This window comes from Tachyglossus aculeatus, chromosome 11, assembly GCF_015852505.1.
Source record: "Tachyglossus aculeatus isolate mTacAcu1 chromosome 11, mTacAcu1.pri, whole genome shotgun sequence".
Classification (NCBI taxonomy): Eukaryota; Metazoa; Chordata; class Mammalia; order Monotremata; family Tachyglossidae; genus Tachyglossus; species Tachyglossus aculeatus.
In genome coordinates this window covers 23,928,748-23,953,394 of record NC_052076.1, presented here as the reverse complement: position 1 = coordinate 23,953,394, position 24,647 = coordinate 23,928,748, and the positions used below count along the sequence as shown (strand labels likewise).

General features: G+C 46.1%; 1 protein-coding gene across 1 annotated transcript in view; it reads left to right on the top strand.

The window, feature by feature from the left end:
* Nucleotides 1-24,647, top strand: part of MYO1D (myosin ID) — a 350,574-nt gene that overhangs the window by 195,316 nt on the left and 130,611 nt on the right. Inside the window, 3 exon segments of the mRNA XM_038754744.1 lie at nucleotides 10,077-10,300; nucleotides 12,030-12,174; nucleotides 15,880-15,984. Coding sequence (XP_038610672.1) covers nucleotides 10,077-10,300; nucleotides 12,030-12,174; nucleotides 15,880-15,984 — 474 coding nt within the window.

The window sequence follows — 24,647 nt, the reverse complement described above, 5'->3', positions numbered from 1 at the left end:
CAGGGGGCTCACAGTCTTCATCCCCATTTTAGACTGTGAGCCCACTGTTGGGTAGGGACTGTCTCTATATGTTGCCAACCTGTACTTCCCAAGCGCTTAGTACAGTGCTCTGCACACAGTAAGCGCTCAATAAATACGATTGATTGATTGATTGATTTACAGATGAGGTCACTGAGGCCCAGAGAAGAAGAAGAAGAAGAATGGTATTTGTTCATTCATTCATTCATTCAATCATATTTATTGAGTGCTTACTGTGTGCAGAGCACTGTACTAAGCGCTTGGGAAGTCCAAGTTGGCAACATCTAGAGACGGTCCCTACCCAACAGTGGGCTCACAGTCTAGTCTTGTTAAGCGCTTACTATGTGCAAAGCACTGTTCTAAGCGCTGGGGTGGTTACAGGGTGACCAGGTGGTCCCACGGGGGGCTCACAGTCTTCATCCCCATTTTATAGATGAGGTCACTGAGGCCCAGAGAATAATAATAATAATAATGGTATTTGTTCATTCATTCAATCATATTTATTGAGTGCTTACTGTGTGCAGAGCACTGGACTAAGCGCTTGGGAAGTACAAGTTAGCAACATATAGAGATGGTCCCTACTCAACAGCGGGCTCACAGGCTAGTCTTTTTTAAGCGCTTACTATGTGCAAAACACTGTTCTAAGCGCTGGGGAGGTTACAAGGTGACCAGGTGGTCCCACGGGGGGCTCACAGTCTTCATCCCCATTTTACAGCTGAGGTAACTGAGGCCCAGAGAAGTGAAGTGACTTGCGTAGTCACACAGCTGACAAGTGGCGGAGCTGGGATTTGAACCCATGACTCCGAAGCCCGGGCTCTTTCCACTGAGCCACGCTGCTTCTCTAGACATGCTCCCTGCCCACAGTGAGCTTCCAGTCTAGCGAGGGAGCCAGACAATTTTTTTTACGCTTTTAATTGTATCTGTTAAGCGCTTACTACGTGCCAGGCACCGTAATAATAATAATAATAGTAATAATAGTATTTGTTAAGCGCTTACTATGTGCAAAGCACTGTTCTAAGCGCTCGGTAGATACGAGCTTATTAGTTTAGACACAGTCCTTGTCCCAAATGGAGTTCCCACAGTCTCAGTCCACATTTTACAGATGAGGTAACTGAGGCTCAAAGAATAATAATAATAATAATAATAATAATAATGGCATTTATTAAGCGCTTACTATGTGCAAAGCACTGTTCTAAGCGCTGGGGAGGTTACAAGGTGATCAGGTTGTCCCTCATGGGGCTCCCACTCTTCATCCCCATTTTCCAGATGAGGGAACTGAGGCCCAGCGAAGTGAAGTGACTTGCCCAAAGTCACCCAGCTGACAGTTGGCGGAGCCGGGATTTGAACCCATGACCTCTGACTCCAAAGCCCGGGCTCTTTCCACTGAGCCACGCTGCTTCTCTAACTTAACAAATACCATCATTATTATTAGTAGTAATATTATTAGTATGATAACCCTCTTAGGGGGTTATTGGTTTAATACACTTTTAGCCCCTAGAGTGGCTTGTCGACTCAGTGGTTCACCCTTTGGCTCACTAGATTAAGCGCTTAGTACAGTGCTCTGCCCACAGAAAGCGCTCAGTAAATGCCACTGATTGACAGGGCTTTCCGAACTGTTGGAAAGAGCGCGGGCTTTGGAGTCAGAGGTCATGGGTTCGAATCCCTGCTCCACCACATATCTGCTGTGTGACCTTGGGCAAGTCACTTAACTCTCTGGGCCTCAGTGACCTCATCTGTAAAATGGGGATGAAGACTGTGAACCCCCCGTGGGACAACCTGATCACCTTGTAACAGCCCCAGCACTTAGACCAGTGCTTTGCACATAATAGCGCTTAATAAATGCCATTATTATTATTATTATTATTCATTCAATCGTATTTATTGAGCACTTACTGTGTGCAGAGCACTGTACTAAGCGCTTGGGAAGTACAAGTTGGCAACATATAGAGACGGTCGGAAGGAAAATCAGTGACACTAATACGGGGATAAATCATCATCATCATCATCATCAATCGTATTTATTGAGCACTTACTGTGTGCAGACCACTGTACTAAGCGCTTGGGAATCAGCCTTGGTGTTAAGAAGGTTTCAAAGCCCGGGGTTGGGAGTTAGAAGGACCTGGGCTCTAATCCTGCCTCCGCCACTTGTCCGCTCAGTGACCTTGAGCAAGTCACTTCACTTCTCTGGGCCTCAGTTCCCTCATCTGGAAAATGGGAATGAAGACAGGACAGGGACCGTGTCCAACCTGATTAGCTTGAATCTACCCCGGCGCTTAGTACGGTGCCTTGGCAGGGTAATAATAGTAATAATAATGTTGGTATTTGTTAAGCGCTTACAATGTGCAAAGCACCGTTCTAAGCGCTGGGGTCTTCATTCAGTCATTCATTCAATCGTATTTATTGAGCGCTCACTGTGGCTGTGAGCCCCATGTGGGACAACCTGATTATCTTGTATCCCTCCTAGCACTTAGAACAGTGCTTGGCACATAGTAAGCGCTTAACAAATGCCATCATTATTATTCATTCATTCATTCAATGGCATTTATTGAGCACTTACTGTGTGCAGAGCACTGTACTAAGCGCTTGGGAAGTCCAAGTCGGCAACATCTAGAGACGGTCCCTACCCAACAGCGGGCTCACGGTCTAGAAGGGGGAGACAGACAACGAAACAAAACATATGAACAAAATAAAATAAATAGAATAAATATCTACAAATAAAATAAATAAATAAATAGAGTAATAAATATGTACAAACATTATATATATATATATATATATATATACATATATATATATATATATATATATATATATACAGGTGCTGTGGGGAGGGAAAGGAGGTAAGGCAGGGGGGATGGTGAGGGGGAGAGGGGGTTGAGTGTGGGAAGGCCTCCTGGAGGAGGTGAGCTCTCAGTAGGGCCTTGAAGGGAGGAAGAGAGCTAGCTCTCTTCCTCCAAGGTGATCAGATTGTCCCCCGTGGGGCTCACAGTCTTCATCCCCATTTTCCAGATGAGGGAACTGAGGCACAGAGAAGTGAAGTGACTTGCCCAAGGTCACACAGTAGACGTGGCAGAGCCGGGATTCGAACCCATGGCCTCTGACTCCTAAGCCCGGGCTCTTTCCACTGAGCCACGCTGCTTCTCTAATTTTTACTGGGCTTCTCCAAAATTCTCCAATAATAACGATGGCATTTATTAAGCGCTTACAATGTGCCAAGCACTGTTCTAAGCGCTGGGGAGGTACAAGGTGATCGGTTGTCCCACGGGGGGCTCACAGTCTTCATCCCCATTTTCCAGATGAGGGAACTGAGGCGCAGAAAAGTGAAGTGACTTGCCCACAGTCACCCAGCTGACAGTTGGCGGAGCCGGGATTTGAACCCATGACCTCTGACTCCAAAGCCCGGGCTCTTTCCACTGAGCCATACTGGAAGGTGAGGGGTAGACTGTGAGCCCACTGTTACAAGGTGATCAGGTTGTCCCATGGGGGGCTCACAGTCTATATCCCCATTTTACAGATGAGGTAACTGAAGCACAGAGAAGTGGACAATAATAATAATAATAATGATGGCATTTATTAAGCGCTTACTCTGTGCAAAGCACTGTTCTAAGCCCTGGGGAGGTTACAAGGTGATCAGGTTGTCCCACGGGGGGCTCACAGTCTTCATCCCCATTTTACAGATGAGATCACTGAGGCCCAGAGAAGTGAATAAGAATAACAATGTTGGTATTTGTTAAACGCTTAGTATGTGCCAAGCACTGTTCTAAGCGCTGGGGTAGATACAAGGTAATCAGGTTGCCCCACGAGGGGCTCACAGTCTTCATCCCCATTTTACAGATGAGGTCGCTGAGGCCCAGAGAAGTGAAGTACATATTCTTGTACATATTCTATTTATTTTATTTTGTTAGTATGTTTGGTTTTGTTGTCTGTCTCCCCCTTTTAGACTGTGAGCCCACTGTTGGGTAGGGACTGTCTCTAGATGTTGCCAATTTGTACTTCCCAAGCGCTTAGTCCAGTGCTCTGCACATAGTAAGCGCTCAATAAATACGATTGATGAGGATGATGATGATGAAGTGACTTGCCCAAAGTCACCCAGCTGACAGTTGGCAGAGCTGGGATTTGAACCCGCGACCTCTGACTCCAAAGCCCGGGCTCTTTCCACTGAGCCACGCTGCTTCTCTATTATTACTAATATAATGTATAATATGATGTATTATTATTAATAGAATTATTTTTAGTTTGCCATGGCGTCCCTGGTACTCTGTAAGAGCTCGTTTATTGAGCTCTTACTATGTGCAGAGCACTGGACTAAGCGCTTGGGAGAGCGCAGTCCAAGAGAATTAGGAGACATGATCCCTGCCCACGACGAGCCTAAAGGGGGTGACAGACATTTTAATAATAATAATAATAACGATGGCATTTATTAAGCGCTTACTATGTGCAAAGCACTGTTCTAAGCACTGGGGAGGTTACAAGGTGATCAGTTTCATTCATTCAATCGTATTTATTGAGCGCTTCCTGTGTGCAGAGCACTGGACTAAGCGCTTGGGAAGTACAAGTTGGCAACATATTCATTCATTCATTCAATCTCCTGATCTCCTTGTAACCTCCCCAGCGCTATGCACATAGTAAGCACTTAATCAATCAATCAATCAATGAATCGTATTTATTGAGCACTTACTGTGTGCAGAGCACTGGACTAAGCGCTTGGGAAGTCCAAGTTGGCGACACATAGAGACGGTCCCTACCCAACAACGGGCTCACAGTCTAGAAGGGGGAGACAGAGAACAAAACCAAACATATTAACAAAATAAAATAAATATGTACAAATAAAATAAATAAATAAATAGAGTAATAAATTCATTCATTCATTCAATCGTATTTATTGAGCGCTTACTGTGTGCAGAACACTGGACTAAGCGCTTGGGAAGTCCAAGTTGGCGACACATAGAGACGGGCCCTACCCAACAACGGGCTCACAGTTTTGAAGGGGGAGACAGAGAACAAAACCAAACATATTAACAAAATAAAATAAATATGTACAAATAAAATAAATAAATAAATAGAGTAATAAATTCATTCATTCATTCAATCGTATTTATTGAGCGCTTACTGTGTGCAGAGCACTGGACTAAGCGCTTGGGAAGTCCAAGTTGGCAACTCATAGAGACGGTCCCTACCCAACAGTGGGCTCACAGTCTAGAAGGGGGAGACAGACAACAAAACCAAACATATTAACAAAATAAAATAAATAGAATAAATATGTACAAGTAAAATAAATAGAGTAATAAATACGCACAAACATATATACAGGAGCGCAGTGCGACAGAATTAGCAGACATGATCCCTGCCCGCGACGAGCCTAAGAGGGGGTGACAGACATTATAATACGGTCTATCAATCAATCAATCGTATTTATTGAGCGCTTACTGTGTGCAGAGCACTGGACTAAGCGCTTGGGAAATCCAAGTTGGCAACATATAGAGACGGTCCCTACCCAACAGTGGGCTCACAGTCTATCCCTCACCTTCCAGTATGGCTCAGTAGAAGGAGCCCGGGCTTTGGAGTCAGAGGTCATGGGTTCAAATCCCGACTCCGCCAATTGTCAGCTGGGTGACTTTGGGCAAGTCACTTCACTTCTCTGGGCCTCAGTTCCCTCATCTGGAAAATGGGGATGAAGACTGTGAGCCCCTCGTGGGACAACCTGATTACCTTTATCTACCCCAGCGCTTAGAACAGTGCTTTGCACATAGTAAGCTCTTAATAAATGCCATCATTGTTATTGGAGAATTTTGGAGAAGTCCAGTAAAAATTAGAGAAGCAGCGTGGCTCAGTGGACAGAGCCCGGGCTTAGGAGTCAGAGGCCGTGGGTTCGAATCCTGCCCCCGCCACATCTGCTGTGTGACCTTGGGCAAGTCACTTCACTTTTCTGTGCCTCAGTTCCCTCATCTGGGAAATGGGGATGAAGACTGTGAGCTCCCCATGGGACAACCTGATCACCTTGTACATCCCCAGCGCTTAGAACAGCGCTTTGCACATAGAATGTGTTTAATAAATACCATCACTATTATTATTATTATTATTATATACCTGTAATTCTATTTGTTCTGATGATTTTGACGCCTGTCTCCATGTTTTGTTTTGTTGTCTGTCTCCCCCTTCTAGACTGTGAGCCCGTTGGGTAGGGACCATCTCTAGATGTTGCCGATTTGTAGTAATAATAATAATAATAATAATAATGGTATTTATAATAATAATCATAATAATGATGGCATTTATTAAGCGCATACTATGTGCAAAGCACTGTTCTAAGCGCTGGGGTAGATACAAGGTAATCAAGTTGTCCCACGTGAGACTCACAGACTTAATCCCCATTTTCCAGATGAGGGAACTGAGGCCCAGAGAAGTGAAGTGACTTGCCCAAAGTCACCCGGCTGACAAGTGGCGGAGTCGGGATTTGAACCCACGACCTCTGACTCCAAAGCCCGGGCTCTTTCCACCGAGCCACGCTGTATGTGCAAACACCGTTCTAAGCGCTAATCAGGTTGTCCCACGTGGGGCTCCCAGTCTTCATCCCCATTTTCCAGATGAGGGAACTGAGGCCCAGAGAAGTGAAGTGGCTCGCCCAAGGTCACACAGCTGACAAGCGGCGGAGCCGGGAGCCCACTGTTGGGTAGGGACCGTCTCTAGATGTTGCCAACTTGTACTTCCCAAGCGCTTAGTCCAGTGCTCTGCACACAGTAAGCGCTCCATAAATAATAATAATAATAATAATAAGGTATTTTTTAAGTGCTTACTATGTGCAAAGCACTGTTCTAAGCGCTGGGGGGGTTACAAGGTGATCAGGTTGTCCCACGTGGGGCTCACAGTCTTAATCCCCATTTTCCAGATGAGGGAACTGAGGCCCGGAGAAGTGAAGTGACTTGCCCAAAGTCACCCAGCTAATTGGCAGAGCCATAAATCATCATCATCATCATCAATCGTATTTACTGAGCGCTTACTGTGTGCGGAGCACTGTACTAAGCGCTTGGGAAGGACAAATTGGCAACATATAGAGACAGTCCCTGCCCAACAGTGGGCTTACGGTCTAAATCCGATTGAATGAATGAATGACCCCTGACCCCCAAGCCGGGCTCTTTCCACTGAGCCGCACTGCTTCTCTATCATCATCATCATCATCATCATCATCAATCGTATTTATTGAGCGCTTACTATGTGCAGAGCACTGTACTAAGCGCTTGGGAAGTACAAATCATCATCATTATCATCAATCGTACTTATTGAGCGCTTACTATGTGCAGAGCACTGGACTAAGCGCTTGGGAAGTACAAATCATCATCATCATCGATCGTACTTATTGAGCGCTTACTATGTGCAGAGCACTGGACTAAGCGCTTGGGAAGTACAAATCATCATCATCATCAATCGTATTTATGGAGCGCTTACTATGTGCAGAGCACTGGACTAAGCGCTTGGTAAGTACAAATCATCATCATCATCAATCGTACTTATTGAGCGCTTACTATGTGCAGAGCACTGGACTAAGCGCTTGGGAAGTACAAATCATCATCATCATCAGTCGTACTTATTGAGCGCTTACTATGTGCAATCAATCAATCAATCATATTTATGGAGCGCTTACTATGTGCAGAGCACTGTACTAAGCGCTTGGGAAGTACAAATTGGCAACATCTAGAGACAGTCCCTACCCAACAGTGGGCTCACAGTCTAAAAGCGGGAGACAGAGAAAAAAAAAAACAAAACCAAACATACTAACAAAATAAAATAAATAGAATAGTACAGTGCAGAGCACTGTACTAAGCGCTAAGCACTAAGTCTGCTTCTTGTAGTTCCCCAGTGCTTAGTCCAGCGCTCTGCCCGCCATCAGCGCTCAGTAAGTACGACTGAATGAAGGAGCGGGTGGCCAGGAGAAGCAGCGTGGCTCAGTGGAAAGAGCCCGGGCTTTGGAGTCGGAGGTCACGGGTTCGAATCCCGGCTCAGCCAGTTGTCAGCTGGGTGGCTTTGGGCGAGTCGCTTCACTTCTCTGGGCCTCAGTTCCCTCATCTGGAAAATGGGGATGAAGACTGTGAGCCCCCCGTGGGACAACCCGATCACCTTGTAACCCCCCAGCGCTTAGAACAGTACTTTGCACGTAGTAAGCGCTTAATGAATGCCATCTGCCACTTGTCAGCTGTGTGACATTGGGCAAGTCACTTCACTTCTCTGGGCCTCAGTGACCTCATCTGGAAAATGGGGATAAGACCGTGAGCCCCCCGTGGGCCAACCCGATCACCTTGTAACCCCCCAGCGCTTAGAACGGTGCTTTGCACATAGTAAGCGCTTAATGAATGCCATCTGCCACTTGTCAGCTGTGTGACTTTGGGCAAGTCACTTCACTTCTCTGGGCCTCAGTGACCTCATCTGGAAAATGGGGATGAAGACCGTGAGCCCCCCGTGGGCCAACCCGATCACCTTGTAACCCCCCAGCGCTTAGAACGGTGCTATGCACATAGTAAGCGCTTAATGAATGCCATCTGCCACTTGTCAGCTGTGTGACTTTGGGCAAGTCACTTCACTTCTCTGGGCCTCAGTTCCCTCATTTGGAAAATGGGGATGAAGACTGTGAGCCCCCCGTGGGCCAACCCGATCACCTTGTAACCCCCCAGCGCTTAGAACAGTGCTTTGCACGTAGTAAGCGCTTAATGAATGCCATCTGCCACTTGTCAGCTGTGTGACTTTGGGCAAGTCACTTCACTTCTCTGGGCCTCAGTGACCTCATCTGGAAAATGGGGATGAAGACCGTGAGCCCCCCGTGGGACAACCCGATCACCTTGTAACCCCCCAGCGCTTAGAACGGTGCTTTGCACGTAGTAAGCGCTTAATGAATGCCATCTGCCACTTGTCAGCTGTGTGACTTTGGGCAAGTCACTTGACTTCTCTGGGCCTCAGCGACCTCATCTGTAAAATGAGGATGAAGACTGTGAGCCCCCCGTGGGACAACCCGATCACCTTGTAACCTCCCCAGCGCTTAGAACAGTGCTTTGCACGTAGTAAGCGCTTAATGAATGCCATCTGCCACTTGTCAGCTGTGTGACCTTGGGCAAGTCACTTCACTTCTCTGGGCCTCAGTGACCTCATCTGGAAAATGGGGATGAAGACCGTGAGCCCCCCGTGGGACAACCCGATCGCCTTGTAACCCCCCAGCGCTTAGAACAGTGCTTTGCACGTAGTAAACGCTTAATGAATGCCATTTGCCACTTGTCAGCTGTGTGACTTTGGGCAAGTCACTTCACTTCTCTGGGCCTCAGTTCCCTCATCTGGAAAATGGGGATGAAGACTGTGAGCCCCCCATGGGACAACCCGATCACCTTGTAACCCCCCAGCGCTTAGAACAGTGCTTTGCACGTAGTAAGCGCTTAATGAATGCCATCTGCCACTTGTCAGCTGTGTGACCTTGGGCAAGTCACTTCACTTCTTTGGGCCTCAGTGACCTCATCTGGAAAATGGGGATGAAGACTGTGAGCCCGCCTTGGGACAACCCGATCACCTTGTAACCCCCCAGCGCTTAGAACAGTGCTTTGCACGTAGTAAGCGCTTAATGAATGCCATCTGCCACTTGTCAGCTGTGTGACTTTGGGCAAGTCACTTCACTTCTCTGGGCCTCAGTGACCTCATCTGTAAAATGGGGATGAAGACTGTGAGCCCCCCGTGGGCCAACCCGATCACCTTGTAACCTCCCCAGCGCTTAGAACAGTGCTTTGCACGTAGTAAGCGCTTAATGAATGCCATCTGCCACTTAGCTGTGTGACTTTGGGCAAGTCACTTCACTTCTCTGGGCCTCAGCGACCTCATCTGGAAAATGAGGGTGAAGACTGTGAGCCCCCCGTGGGACAACCCGATCACCTTGTAACCTCCCCAGCGCTTAGAGCGGTGCTTTGCACGTAGTAAGCGCTTAATCAACACCACCATTATTATTATTATTATTATTATTATTATTATTATTATTATTATTATTATTAATTATTCTCCTCTGACGAGCCTTGTCTCTTGCCGCGGACTAGGTCTGGCGAGGAGCCCTGGCCCGGCTGCGCTACAAGAGGACCAAAGCCGCCCTCTCCATCGCCCGCCACTACCGCCGCTACAAAGTCAAGGCCTACGTCCGGGAAGTGGCCCGGCGCTTCCGTGGCGTCCAAACCATGACGGACTATGGGAAGAACGTCAAGTGGCCGACCCCTCCCAAAGTCCTGTGGCGTTTCGAGGAAGCCCTGAAGGCGATTTACCGCAGGTACCCGAACCCTCCCCTCCGCCCGTCCAACCCTCGCCAACCTCAAGTCATCATCAATCGTACTTATCGAGCGCTTACCGTGTGCGGAGCACTGGACTGAGCGCTTGGGAAGTCCGAATCGGCAACATATTATTATAATAATCGGCATTGGTTAAGCGCTTACTGTGTGCGAAGCACCGTTCTAAGCGCTGGGGAGGATACAGGGTGATCAGGTTGTCCCACGTGGGGCTCACCGTCTTCAGCCCCATTTTACAGATCAATCAATCAATCGTATTTATTGAGCCCTTACTATGTGCAGAGCACTGTACTAAGCGCTTGGGAGGTACAAATTGGCATCACATAGAGACAGTCCCTACCCAACAGTGGGCTCACAGTCTAAAAGATGAGGTCACTGAGGCTCAGAGAAGTGAAGTGACTTGCCCAAGGTCACGCAGCAGACATGGGGTGGAGCCTGGATTCGAACCCGTGACCTCTGACTCCAAAGCCCGGGTTCTTTCCACTGAGCCACGCTGCTTCTCTGCTGGCTTGGCCCGTCCAACCCTCGCCAACCTCAAGTCATCATCAATCGTATTTATTGAGCGCTTACTGTGTGCGGAGCACTGGACTAAGCGCTTGGGAAGTCCAAATCGCCAACATATTATTATTATTATTATTATAAGTGGCATTGGTTAAGCGCTTACTGTGTGCAAAGCACTGTTCTAAGCGCTGGGGAGGATACAGGGTGATCAGCTTGTCCCACGTGGGGCTCACCGTCTTCACCCCCATTTTACAGATGAGGTCACTGAGGCCCAGAGAAGTGAAGTGACTTGCCCAAGGTCACACAGCAGACATGTGGCAGAGCCGGGATTCGAACCCGTGACCTCTGACTCCAAAGCCCGGGCTCTTTCCACTGAGCCACGCTGCTTCTCTGCTGGCTTGGCCCGTCCAACCCTCGACAATCTCAAGTCATCATCGGTCGTATTTATTGAGCGCTTACCGTGTGCGGAGCACTGGACTGAGCGCTTGGGAAGTCCAAATCGGCAACATATTATTATAATAATTGGCATTTGTTAAGCGCTTACTGTGTGCAAAGCACTGTTCTAAGCGCTGGGGACGATACAGGGTGATCGGGTTGTCCCACGGGGGGCTCACAGTCTTCATCCCCATTTTACAGATGAGGTCACTGAGGCTTGGGAAGTCCAAATGGGCAACATCTAGAGACGGTCCCTACCCAACAGTGGGCTCACAGTCTAGAAGTCGATGGAGTCGAGCAATCAGTCGTCTGAGGTACCAGTCCCTGCCCTACTGTGGGGAAAGGGAGCCGGTTGTACCTCATTCCCTCATCTGTAAAATGGGCATTAAGGCCGTGAGCCCCATGTGGGGCAGGGACTGTGTCCAACTCGACTTACTTGGATCCACTCCAGCCCTTAGAACAATGCCTGGCCCACTGTTGGGTAGGGACTGTCTCTATATGTTGCCAATTTGTACTTCCCAAGCGCTTAGTACAGTGCTCTGCACACAGTAAGTGCTCAGCAAATACGAGTGAATGAATGGATCCGAGGAAACCCAGAAACTGGGGCCGTCCGCTCATTTTTCCGCGTTGTAGCTCGTCCTCCGGTCGCTTCCTGATCATCATCAATCGTATTTATTGAGCGCTTACTATGTGCAGAGCACCGTACTACGACCTCACCGCCTTGCAGGTCTCCGGGGCTTCCTGCCTCAGTTTCCACATCTCCTGGTTTTCTTCCAGGTGGAGGGCAACCCGGCTCATCAACAGTCTCCCCCCCGAAGACCTGCCCCAAGTCAGGGCCAAGGTGGCCGCCTTGGAAATGCTCAAGGGTCACAGGGCGGACCTCGGCCTGCAGCGAGCCTGGGAGGGCAACTACCTCATAGCCGTAAGTGCCGGAAAATCGACTTCTTCCACTTCCCCTCGTTCATCTGCCCGGGAAAAGACGGGGGCGGGCGGAAAACCGCCTGGAAGTGAAGCGGGAAATGATCCCGGGGCCTCCCGGCTGTAGAGAAGCAGGGTGGTCCGTTCATTCATTCAATTCAATACTTATTCAATACTTATTGAATACTTATTGAGCGCCTACTGCGTGCGGAGCACTGTAATAAAGAGGACGGAGCGTCGCGGTTCTAATCCAGCCTCCTCTACTGGCCTGCTGGGCGACCTTGGGAGAGTCACTTCACTCCTCTGGGCCTCAGTTTCTTCATCTGTCAAGGCCGCCGTTGGGTAGGGACCGTCTCTAGGTGTTGCCAACTTGGACTTCCCAAGCGCTTCGTGCAGTGCTCTGCGCACCGTAAGCGCTCGATAAATGCGATTGATTGATGGATGGATTGGTCCAGTGCTCTGCACACAGTAAGCGCTCGATCAATACCATTGATTGATTGATCTGTCAAATGGGGATTAAGATTGTGAGGCCCACATGGGACAACCCGATCACCTTGTATCCTCCCCAGCGCTTAGAACAGTGCCTTGCACGTAGTAAGCGCTTAACAAATGCCACAATTATTATTATTCTCCGGGCCTCAGTTCCTTCATCTGTGAAATGGGGATTAAGACCGGGAGCCCCACGTGGGACATGGACTAGGTCTAACCTGATTAGCTTGGATAATCAATCAATCAATCAGTCGTATTTATTGAGCGCTTACTGTGTGCAGAGCACTGGACTAAGCGCTTGGGAAGTACAAGTTGGCAATCAATCAATCATATTTATTGAGCGCTTACTGTGTGCAGAGCACTGTACTAATCAATCAATCATATTTATTGAGCGCTTACTGTGTGCAGAGCACTGTACTAAGCGCTTGGGAAGTACAAGTTGGCAATCAATCAATCATATTTATTGAGCACTTACTGTGTGCAGAGCACTGTACTAAGCGCTTGGGAAGTCCAAGCTGGCAACATATAGAGACGGTCCCTACCCAACAGTGGGCTCACAGGCTAGAAGGGGGAGACAGAGAACAAAACCAAATATATTAACAAAATAAAATAAATAGAATAGATATGTACAAGTAAAATAGAGTGATAAATACGTACAAACATAGATAACAATCATAATTATGGTATTTGTTAAGTGCTTACCATGTGCCAGGCGCTGTACTAAGCGCTGGGTTGGATACGAGCAAATCGGGCTGGACACGGTCCCTGTCCCATGGGGGGCTCACAGTCTCACCCCCATTTTACAGATGAGAGAACTGAGGCCCAGAGAAGTGAAATGACTTGCTCAAGGTCACACAGCTGACAAGCGGGAGAAGCAGCGTGGCTCGGTGGAAAGAGCCCGGGCTTTGGAGTCCGAGGTCATGGGTTCAAATCCCGGCACCGCCACTTGTCAGCTGTGTGACTTCGGGGAAGTCACTTCACTTCTCTGGGCCTCAGTTCCCTCATCTGTAAGATGGGGATTAAAACTGTGAGCCCCCCGCGGGACAACCTGATCACCTTGTAACCTCCCCGGCGCTTAGAACAGTGCTTTGCACATAGTAAGCGCTTAACAAATGCCATCATTATTATTGTTATTATTAGAACAGTGCTTTGCACGTAGTAAGCGCTTAATAAATGCCATTATTATTAATTTATTTATTAAGTGGCTGAGTCGGGATTAGGACCCATGCCCTTCTGCGCTTCCGACTTGTATCTACCTCAGCGCTTAGTACAGTGCCTGGGACATAGTAAGCACTAAACCAAGACCCTAAAAAAAAAACCAAAACCAGTCCAGAAGGCTCCAGGATCAAGAACCCGTTGGAAGGAATTGCGCTTGGGCTGGTGGTTTGCCCGGCGACACTCCCCTGTCTCATTCATTCAATCGTATTTATTGAGCGCTTACTGTGTGCAGAGCACTGGACTAAGCGCTTGGGAAGTACAAGACACCTGTTCACATGTTTTGTTTCGTTGTCCGTCTCCCCCTTCTAGACCGTGAGCCCACTGTTGGGTAGGGACCGTCTCTAGATGTTGCCGACTTGGACTTCCCAAGCGCTTAGTACAGTGCTCTGCACACAGTAAGCGCTCAATAAATACGATTGAATGAATATTTACTATTCTATTTATTTTATTTTGGACTTCCCAAGCGCTTAGTACAGTGCTCTGCACACAGTGAGCGCTCAGTAGATACGATTGAATGAAAAAAAATCTGGAGACGGTCCCTACCCAACAGCGGGCTCACAGTCTAGAAGGGGGAGACAGACAACGAAACCAAACTGATCACAAAATAAAATAAATAGAATAAATATGTACAAATGAAATAAATAAATAAATAGAGTAATAAATTCATTCATTCATTCGTATTTATTGAGCGCTTACTGTGTGCAGAGCACTGTACTAAGCACTTGGGAAGTACAAGTTGGCAACCTATAGAGACGGTCCCTACCCAACAATGGGCTCACAGTCTACAAGCAGCGTAGCTCACTGGAAAGAGCCCGAGCTTTGGAGTCAGAGGTCGTGGGTTCAAATCCTGACTCTGCCAACTGTCAGCTGGGTGACTTTGGGCAAGTCACTTCACTCCTCTGGACCTCACTTACCTCCTCTGTAAAATGGGGATTAAGACTGTGAGCCCCACATGGGACAACCTGGTCACCTTGTAAATTCCCCAGCGCTTAGAACAGTGCTTTGCAAATAGTAAGTGCTTAATAAATGCCATTATTATTATTATTATTATTATTATTATTATTATCAGAATGGGGAGACAGACAACAATACAGAACATGTAGACAGGTGTCAAAATCGTCAGAATAAATAGAATTGCAGCTAGTTCCAAGGCTCTAAACTAATAAATACTCATTCAATCAAATTTATTGAGCGCTTACTGTGTGCAGAGCACTGCACTAAGCGCTTGCAAAGTAAATAAGATGCATGATGTACAACATATAAGAACGGGGAGATGTGCAAAACGGTTATAAATAACGGATATATACCTGTATATATGTATATATGTTTGTACATATTTATTACTCTATTTATTTATTTTACTGGTACATATCTATTCTATTTATTTTATTTTGTTAATATGTTTGGTTTTGTTCTCTGTCTCCCCCTTCTAGACTGTGAGCCCACTGTTGGGTAGGGACCGTCACTATACGTTGCCAACTTGGACTTCCCAAGCGCTTAGTCCAGTGCTCTGCACACAGTAAGCGCTCAATAAATACGATTGAATGAATGAATTTATTTTACTTGTACAAATTTACTATTCTATTTATTCTATTAATACATTTTGTTTTGTTCTCTGTCTCCCCCTTCTAGACTGTGAGCCCACTGTTGGGTAGGGATCGTCTCTATATGTTGCCAACTTGGACTTCCCAAGTGCTTAGTCCAGTGCTCTGCACACAGTAAGCGCTCAATAAATATGATTGAATGAATGAATGAATGAATTTATTTTACTTGTACATATTTACTATTCTATTTATTTTATTTTGTTAATATATTTTGTTTTGTTCTCTGTCTCCCCCTTCTAGACTGTGAGCCCGCTGTTGGGTAGGGACCGTCTCTATGTGTTGTCAACTTGTTCTTCCCAAGCGCTTAGTCCAGTGCTCTGTACACAGTAAGCGCTCAATAAATACGATTGAATGAATAAATGCGATTGAATGAATGAGTGAATGAATTTCCCTTCCAGAAGCCGGACACGCCTCAGACCCCGGACACTTTCGTCCCCGTCGCCAACGAGCTGAAGCGGAAGGACAAATACATCAGTGTCCTCTTCTCCTGTCACGTCCGTAAGGTAAACTGAGGACGGAGGGGCCGGGTTCTAGCCCCAGAGGCCTGACTGAATTTTCTTGGGGTGCGGGGAGTGGGGAGGGGAAGGTAAGGGGACCCTCACTGCACCCCAAAGTTTGATCGCCGATGGCTGTCAGCGACCTTAAGATTTGCCAACTTGTACTTCCCAAGCGCTTAGTCCAGTGCTCTGCACACAGTAAGCGCTCAATAAATAGGATTGAATGAATTGAATGAATGGATCGACGTCACCGGTCTCTTCAGCGTGGCTCAATGGAAAGAGCCTGGGCTTTGGAGTCAGAGGTAATGCGTTCGAACCCCAGCTCCGCCACATGCCTTATGTGTGACCTTGTGCAAGTCACTTAACTTCTCTGAGCCTCAGTTACCTCATCTGTAAAATGGGGATGATGACTGTGAGCCCCACGTGGGAGAACCTGATCACCCTGTGTCCCCCCTAGCACTTAGAACAGTGCTTGGCCAAATGCCATTATTATTATTTTATTTTCTTACTGTATGTGTTAAGTGCTTACTATGTGCCAAGCACTGTACTGAGTGCTGGGATAGAGAAGCAAGCCCGGTCTATTCGTTCATTCAGTCGTATTTATTGAGCGCTTACTGTGTGCAGAGCACTGGACTAAGCGCTTGGGAAGTCCAAGTCGGCAACATCTAGAGACGGTCCCTACCCAACAGCGGGCTCACAGTCTAGAAGGGGGAGACAGACGACAAAACAAAACGTATAAACCAAATAAAATAAATAGAATAAATATGTACAAGTAAAATAAATAAATACATAGAGTAATAAATACGTCCAAACGTGTGTGCAGAGCACTGGACTGAGCGCTTGGGAAGTCCAAGTTGGCAACATCTAGAGACGGTCCCTACCCCACAGTGGGCTCACAGTCTAGAAGGGGGAGACAGATGACAAAACAAAACATATAAACCAAATAAAATAAATAGAATAAATATATACAAGTAAAATAAAATAAATACATAGAGTAATAAATACGTCCAAACATATGTGTGCAGAGCACTGGACTAAGCGCTTGGGAAGTCCAAGTGGGCAACATAGAGAGACGGTCCCTACCCGACAGCAGGCTCACAGTCTAGAAGGGGGAGACAGATGACAAAACAACATATATAAACCAAATAAAATAACTAGAATAACTATGTACAAGTACAATAAATAAATACATAGAGTAATAAATGTGTCCAAACATATGTGTGCAGAGCACTGGACTAAGCGCTTGGGAAGTCCAAGTCGGCAACATAGAGAGACGGTCCCTACCCGACAGCAGGCTCACAGTCTAGAAGGGGGAGACAGAGAACAAAACCAAACATATTAACAAAATAAAATAAATAGAATAGATAGGTACAAGTAAAATGAATAAATACATAGAGTAATAAATACGTCCAAACATATGTGTGCAGAGCACTGGACTAAGCGCTTGGGAAGTCCAAGTCGGCGACATAGAAAGACGGTCCCTACCCGACAGCGGGCTCACGGTCTAGAAGGGGGAGACAGACGACAAACAAAACATAGATACCAAATAAAATAAATAGAAAAAATATGTACAAGTAAAATAAATAAATACATAGAGTAATAAATACGTCCAAACACATGTGTGCAGAGCACTGGACTGAGCGCTTGGGAAGTTCAAATAGAATCTCTTAGATCTGGGAGTGATGCCACCTGAAAAACCGGTGGCAACATCAGTGAGGGGGAGGATGGCAGAATAATAATAATTGCGATATTTGTTAATAATAATAATAATAATAATGGCATTTGTTAAGCGCTTACTATGTGCCAGGCACGGCAGTAAGAGTTGGGGTAGATGCCAGCTAATCAGGTTGGCCACAGTCCCTGTCTCACGTGGGGGCTCTCGGTCGTAATCCCCATTTTTCAAACGGGGCAACTGAGGCACAGGGAAGCGAAGTGACTTGCCCAAGGTCGCGCAGCAGACAGATAAGAGCCCAGCAGAAGCCAACCCAGATATTTTTTATCCGGAACGCTGCAGAGAAAAAGTTGGGTTTTTTAAAAAAATCCTAAGTAATTTCAAAACCGATTAACTTAATCGTACAATGAGCTTCGAAATCCTAGTTCTGAAACATAATCTTCTAGCAGATCTACAGTGATCTGAATTATTACTCTTTTTATTTATTTATCTTACTTGTACATATCAATCAATCAATCGTATTTATTGAGCGCTTACTGTGTGAAGAGCACTGTACTAAGCGCTTGGGAGGTCCAAGTTGGCAACATATAGAGACGGTCCCTACCCGACAGTGGGCTCACAGTCTAATAGAATATAGAATAGAATATCTATTGTATTTATTTTATTTTGTTAGTATGTTTGGTTTTGTTCTCTGTCTCCCCCTTTTAGACTGTGAGCCCACTGCCGGGTAGGGACCGTCTCTATATGTTGCCAACTTGGACTTCCCAAGCGCTTAGTACAGTGCTCTGCACACAGTAAGTGCTCAATAAATACGATTGATTGATTGATTGATTGAATTCTCTGGATTAAAATCCGTTGGAGTTGATGATGATGATGATCCAATGTTGGGTAGGGACCGTCTCTATATGTTGCCAACTTGCACTTCCCAAGCGCTTAGTACAGTGCTCTGCACACAGTAAGCACTCAATAAATACGATTGATTGATTGATTGATTGAATTCTCTGTATTAAAATCCATTGGAGTTGATGATGGTGGTGATGATGGTGATCCAATGTCGGGTAGGGACCGTCTCTATATGTTGCCAACTTGGACTTCCCAAGCGCTTAGTCCAGTGCTCTGCACACAGTAAGCGCTCAATAAATGCGATTGAATGAATGAATGAATAAATAAATGCGATTGAATGAACGAATGAATGAATGATGGTATCTGTTAAGCGCTTACTATGTGCCAAGCACTGTTCTAAGCACTGGCGGGGGGATACAAGGTAATCAGGTTGTCCCACATGGGGCTCACAGTTTTAATCCCCATTTTCCAGATGAGGTCACTGAGGCCCGGAGAAGTGAAGTGACTCGCCCGAAGTCACCCAGCTGACAGAGAAGCATCATTATTAATGGTAGCATTTATTAAACGCTTACTATGTGCAAAGCACTGTTCTGTTCCGTCCCCATCTGTGGTAGAAAAAAAAAATCCTTTCCTATCAAGAAGCAGCGTGGCTCAGTGGAAAGAGCCCGGGCTTTGGAGTCAGAGGTCATGGGTTCGGATCCCGGCTCCGCCACATGTCTGCTGTGTGACCTTGGGCAAGCCAGTTAACTTCTCTGAGCCTCAGTTCCCTCAACTGTAAAATGGGGATTAAGACTGTGAGCCCCACGTGGGACAACTTGATCACCTTGTGTCCACCCCTAGTGCTTAGAACAGTGCTCTGCACATAGTAAGCGCTTAACAAATACCATTATTATTATTATTATTATTAAGTGGCAGAGCTGGGATTAGAACTCACAACCTCTGACCCCCAAGCCCGGGCTCTTTCCACTGAGCCACGCTGCTTCTTGATAGGAAAGGATTTATTTTTCCTACCAAAGATGGGGATGGAGTACGGATTAATCAATCAATCAATCAATCGTATTTATTGAGCGCTTACTGTGTGCAGAGCACTGTACTAAACGCTTGGGAAGTCCAAGTTGGCAACATATAGAGACGGTCCCTACCCAACAGTGGGCTCACACGGCGTCGTCTCTCTGAAGCCATTAGAATTTGAAAATCGTTTGGGGGCGTCTTCCAAAGAGTCATTTAAGGGTGTTTATATGAACACATTGCAGAAGTTGTCGATTAGTTTCCTGGAAACTTTTCGCCGAAACAAACAATGGAGTCAGATTTCTTGGTTATTGGATTTTTCAATTATCCTTTTGAAACTCGATAAAAGGACACCACTCCGCTTCCTTGCCATTTCAATCAATCAATCAATCGTATTTATTGAGCGCTTACTGTGCGCAGAGCACTGTACTAAGCGCTTTTGCTTCGATTGGATTTTTAGACTGTGAGCCCACTGTTGGGTAGGGATGTCTCTATATGTTGCCAACTTGGACTTACCAAGCGCTTAGTACAGCGCTGTGCACACAGTAAGCGCTCAATAAATACGATTGATTGATTGATTGATTGGAAGCAAAACTGAGGGAAAGACGTGTAAGAATGTGAGCCTGTTTTTCGCTGTTTAATTTAGCTAAATTATTTAACTTTGAAATTATTACATAAGCGCCTTCCTACTCAACTTGACTCATCTGTAGACTGTGAGCCCGTCGTTGGGTAGGGACCGTCTCTATATGTTGCCAACTTGTACTTCCCGAGCGCTTAGTACAGTGCTCTGCGCACAGTAACCGCTCAATAAATACGATTGAATGAATGACTGAATCTTCGAAGGACAAACAGCGTGGCCTGGGAGTGAGAGGATCTGGGTTCTAATCCCGGCTCCACCGCGCACCTGCTGTGTGACCTTGGGCAAGTCATATATGTTGCCAATTTGTACTTCCCAAGCGCTTAGTACAGTGCTCTGCACATAGTCAATAAATACGATTGATGATGATGATGATGATGATGTACCTCAGTTTCCCCATCTGTAAAATCAATCAATCGTATTTATTGAGCGCTTACTATATGCAGAGCACTGTACTAAGTGCTTGGGAAGTACAAATTGGCAACATCTAGAGACAGTCCCTACCCAACAGTGGGCTCACAGTCTAAAAGGGGGAGACAGAGAACAAAACCAAACATACCAACAAAATAAAATAAAATAAAATAAATAGGATAGATATGTACAAGTAAAATGGGAATTAAGACTGCGAGCCCTATGTGGGATAGAGAGTGTGCCCAACCTGATTAGATCGCATCTACCCCGGCGCTTAGTACAGTGCGTGGCACATAGAGATGCCGAGTGGCTCAATGGAAAGAGCCCGGGCTTTGGAGTCAGAGGTCATGGGTTCAAATCCCGGCTCCGCCAACCATCAGCTGGGTGACTTTGGGCAAGTCACTTCACTTCTCTGGGCCTCAGTGGCCTCATCTGGAAAATGAGGATTAAATCTGTGAGCCCCCCACCGTGGGACAACCTGATCACCTTGTGACCTCCCCAGCGCTTAGAACAGTGCTTGGCACATAGTAAGCGCTTAATAAATGCCATTATTATTATTATTATTACTTTCATGGCCCATTTACAACTGTTTGATGATGAGGTTGAGGGTGGGGAAGTGGGGTGGAATGAGATGGGGGGCTGGTCATCCTTATTCCCTACTCCCAGTGAGAGCCACTTCACGACGCTGTGGTAGAGACTTCCATCCTTTTCCGGACAATATAAACAGACACATTCCCTGCCTGCAGCAAGCTTACGGTCTAGAAAGGGAAGACGGACATGAATGGAAATAAGTCACCCTGACTCACTCCCTTTAATAATAATAATAATAATAATGATGTCACCCCGACTCACTCCCTTTAATAATAATAATGATGGCATTTATTAAGCGCTTACTACGTGCAAAGCACTGTTCTAAGCGCTGGGGAGGTTACAAGGTGATCAGGTTGTCCCACGGGGGGCTCACAGTCTTCATCCCCATTTTCCAGATGAGGTAACTGAGGCCCGGAGAAGTGAAGTGACTTGCCCAAAGCCACCCAGCTGACAAGTGGCGGAGCCGGGATTTGAACCCCTGACCTCCGACTCCAAAGGCCGGGCTCTTTCCATTGAGCCACGCTGCTTCCCAAAGTTAATGTATCTCAATCAATCAATCGATCAATCGTATTTATTGAGCGCTTACTGTGTGCAGAGCACTGGACTAAGCACCTCTGGTGGATTCACTTTTACCTGTTCAAGCTTCTCGCCAACGATTTCTTCGCCCTGCCCCGAGAGAACGTCGACTTCACTCATTTCTGTCATCATCAATCGTATTTATTGAGCGCTCACTGTGTGCAGAGCACTGTACTAAGCGCTCATTTCTGTCGCAACAGTTTCATTACGTTCGAAACCCAAATAATCCTGTTGAGGCTGAAGATGTTTGGGAGTTGTTTTCATTATTTTTAGCCCTTCCTTTCCCCATCCTGTATATATGTTCCTGTATATATGTATATATGTTTGTACATATTTATTACTCTATTTATTTATTTATTTTACTTGTACCTATCTAATCTATTTATTTTATTTTGTTAGTATGTTTGGTTTTGTTCTCTGTCTCCCCCTTTTAGACTGTGAGCCCACTGTTGGGTAGGGACCGTCTCAATATGTTGCCAACTTGGACTTCCCAAGCGCTTAGTACAGTGCTCTGCACACAGTAAGCGCTCAATAAGAGAAGCAGCGGGGCTCAGTGGAAAGAGCCCGGGCTTTGGAGTCAGAGGTCATGGGTTCAAATCCCGGCTCCGCCAATTGTCAGCTGTGTGACTTTGGACAAGTCACTTCACTTCTCTGTGCCTCAGTTACTTCACCTGCAAAATGGGGATTAAGACTGTGAGCCCCACGTGGGACAACCTAATCACCTTGTATCCCCCCAGCGCTTAGAACAGTGTTTTGTGCATAGTAAGCGCTTAACAAATGCCATTATTATTATTATTATTATAAATACGATTGATTGATTGATTGATTGATCCTATTCACCCTGCCCTCTGCCACAGCCCAGGCACTTGGGTCTCCACCTCTTAAACACTTTGATTTTTTTTTTATACAGTGCTTCTTGAGCGCTTACTATGTGCCAGACACTGTACTGAGCACTGGGGTAGATAGATGCTAATCAGCTATCCCACATGACCCTCACAGCCTTAATCCCCAGATCGCAGATTCATTCATTCAGTCGTATTTATTGAGCACTTACGGTGTGCAGAGCACTGTACTAAGCGCCTAATGAGAACACTGAGAAATGTGGTGACTTGCCCAAGGTCACACAGCAGACAATCAGACATAATCAGGATTAGAACCCAAGTCCTCTGAGTCCCAGGCCCGTGCTCTTTCCACTAGGCCATGCTGCTTTGATTTCCCCCGCCCCGTCTAGACTGCGAACCCATTGTTGGGTAGCAGTTGTCTCTTTTTGTTGCTGAATTGTACTTTCCAAGCGCTTAGTACATCAGTGGCAGAGATGGGATTAGAACCCATGACCTCCTGATTCCCAGGCCCGGGCTCTATCCAGTATACTCGTGGCTCAGTGGAAAGAGCCCGGGCTTTGGAGTCAGAGGTCATGGGTTCAAATCCTGGCTCCGTCAGCTGGGTGACTTGGGGCAAGTCACTTCACTTCTCTGGGCCTCATTTACCTCATCTGTAAAATGGGGATGAAGACTGTGAGCCCCCCAGTGGGACAACCTGATCGCCTTGTAACCTCCCCAGCGCTTAGAACAGTGCTTTGCACATAGTAAGCGCTTAATAAATGCCATCATTATTATTATTATTATTCTCTGGGCCTCAGTTCCCTCATCTGTAAAATGGGGATTAAGACTGTGAGCCCCCAGTGGGACAACCTGATAACCTTGTAACCTCCCCAGCGCTTAGACCAGTGCTTTGCACATAGTAAGCGCTTAATAAATGCCATCATTATTATTATTATTATTATTATTCTCTGGGCCTCAGTTCCCTCATCTGTAAAATGGGGATTAAGACTGTGAGCCCTCCGTGGGACAACCGGATCACTTTGTAACCTCCCCAGCGCTTAGAACAGTGCTTTGCACATAGTAAGCGCTTAATAAATGACATCATCATTATTATTATTATTGTTACTTGACTTCTCTGGGCCTCAGTTGCCTCATCTGTAAAATGGGGATTAAGACTGTGAGCCCCCCGTGGGACAACCGGATCACTTTGTAACCTCCCCAGCGCTTAGAACAGTGCTTTGCACATAGTAAGCGCTTAATAAATGCCACCATTATTATTATTATTATTATTACACCACGTTGCTTCTCAAGCATTTTCCCCAGAAGCCTTCCCAGACTAAGTCCTCACTCCCTCTGCTCCCTTTCCCTTCTGCATCGCTCCCACACTTGGATTTCACCCTTCCCTCACCCTTCCCTCTGTCCCTCAGCACTAATATCCATTAATTGATTTATTAACATTCATTCAATCAATCAATCAATCGTATTTATTGAGCGCTTACTGTGTGCAGAGCACCGTACTAAGCGCTTGGGAAGTCCAAGTTGGCAACATATAGAGACAGTCCCTACCCAACAGTGGGCTCACAGGCTAGAAGGGGGAGACAGAGAACAAAACCAAACATATTAACAAAATAAAATAAATAGAATAGATATGTACAAGTAAAATAAATAAATAAATAGAGTAATAAATATGTACAAACATATATACATATATACAGGTGCTGTGGGGAAGGGAAGGAGGTAAGGGGGGGATGGAGAGGGGGACGAGGGGGACAATTGATAAATTCAATCGTATTTATTCATTCATTCAATCAATCGTATTTTTTGAGCGCTTACTGTGTGCAGAGCACTGTACTAAGCGCTTGGGAAGTTGGCAACAAATGGAGACGGTCCCTACCCGACAACGGGCTCACAGGCTAGAAGGGGGAGACAGACAACAAAACGTGGAGACAGGTGTCAAAGTCAGCAGAACAAATAGAATTAAAGCCAGATGCACATCATTAACAAAATAAATAGAATAGTAAATATGTACAAGGAAAATAGAGTAATACTCTGTTTATTTATTTGTTGCTCTATTTATTTATTTATTTATTTATTTATTTACTCTATTTAT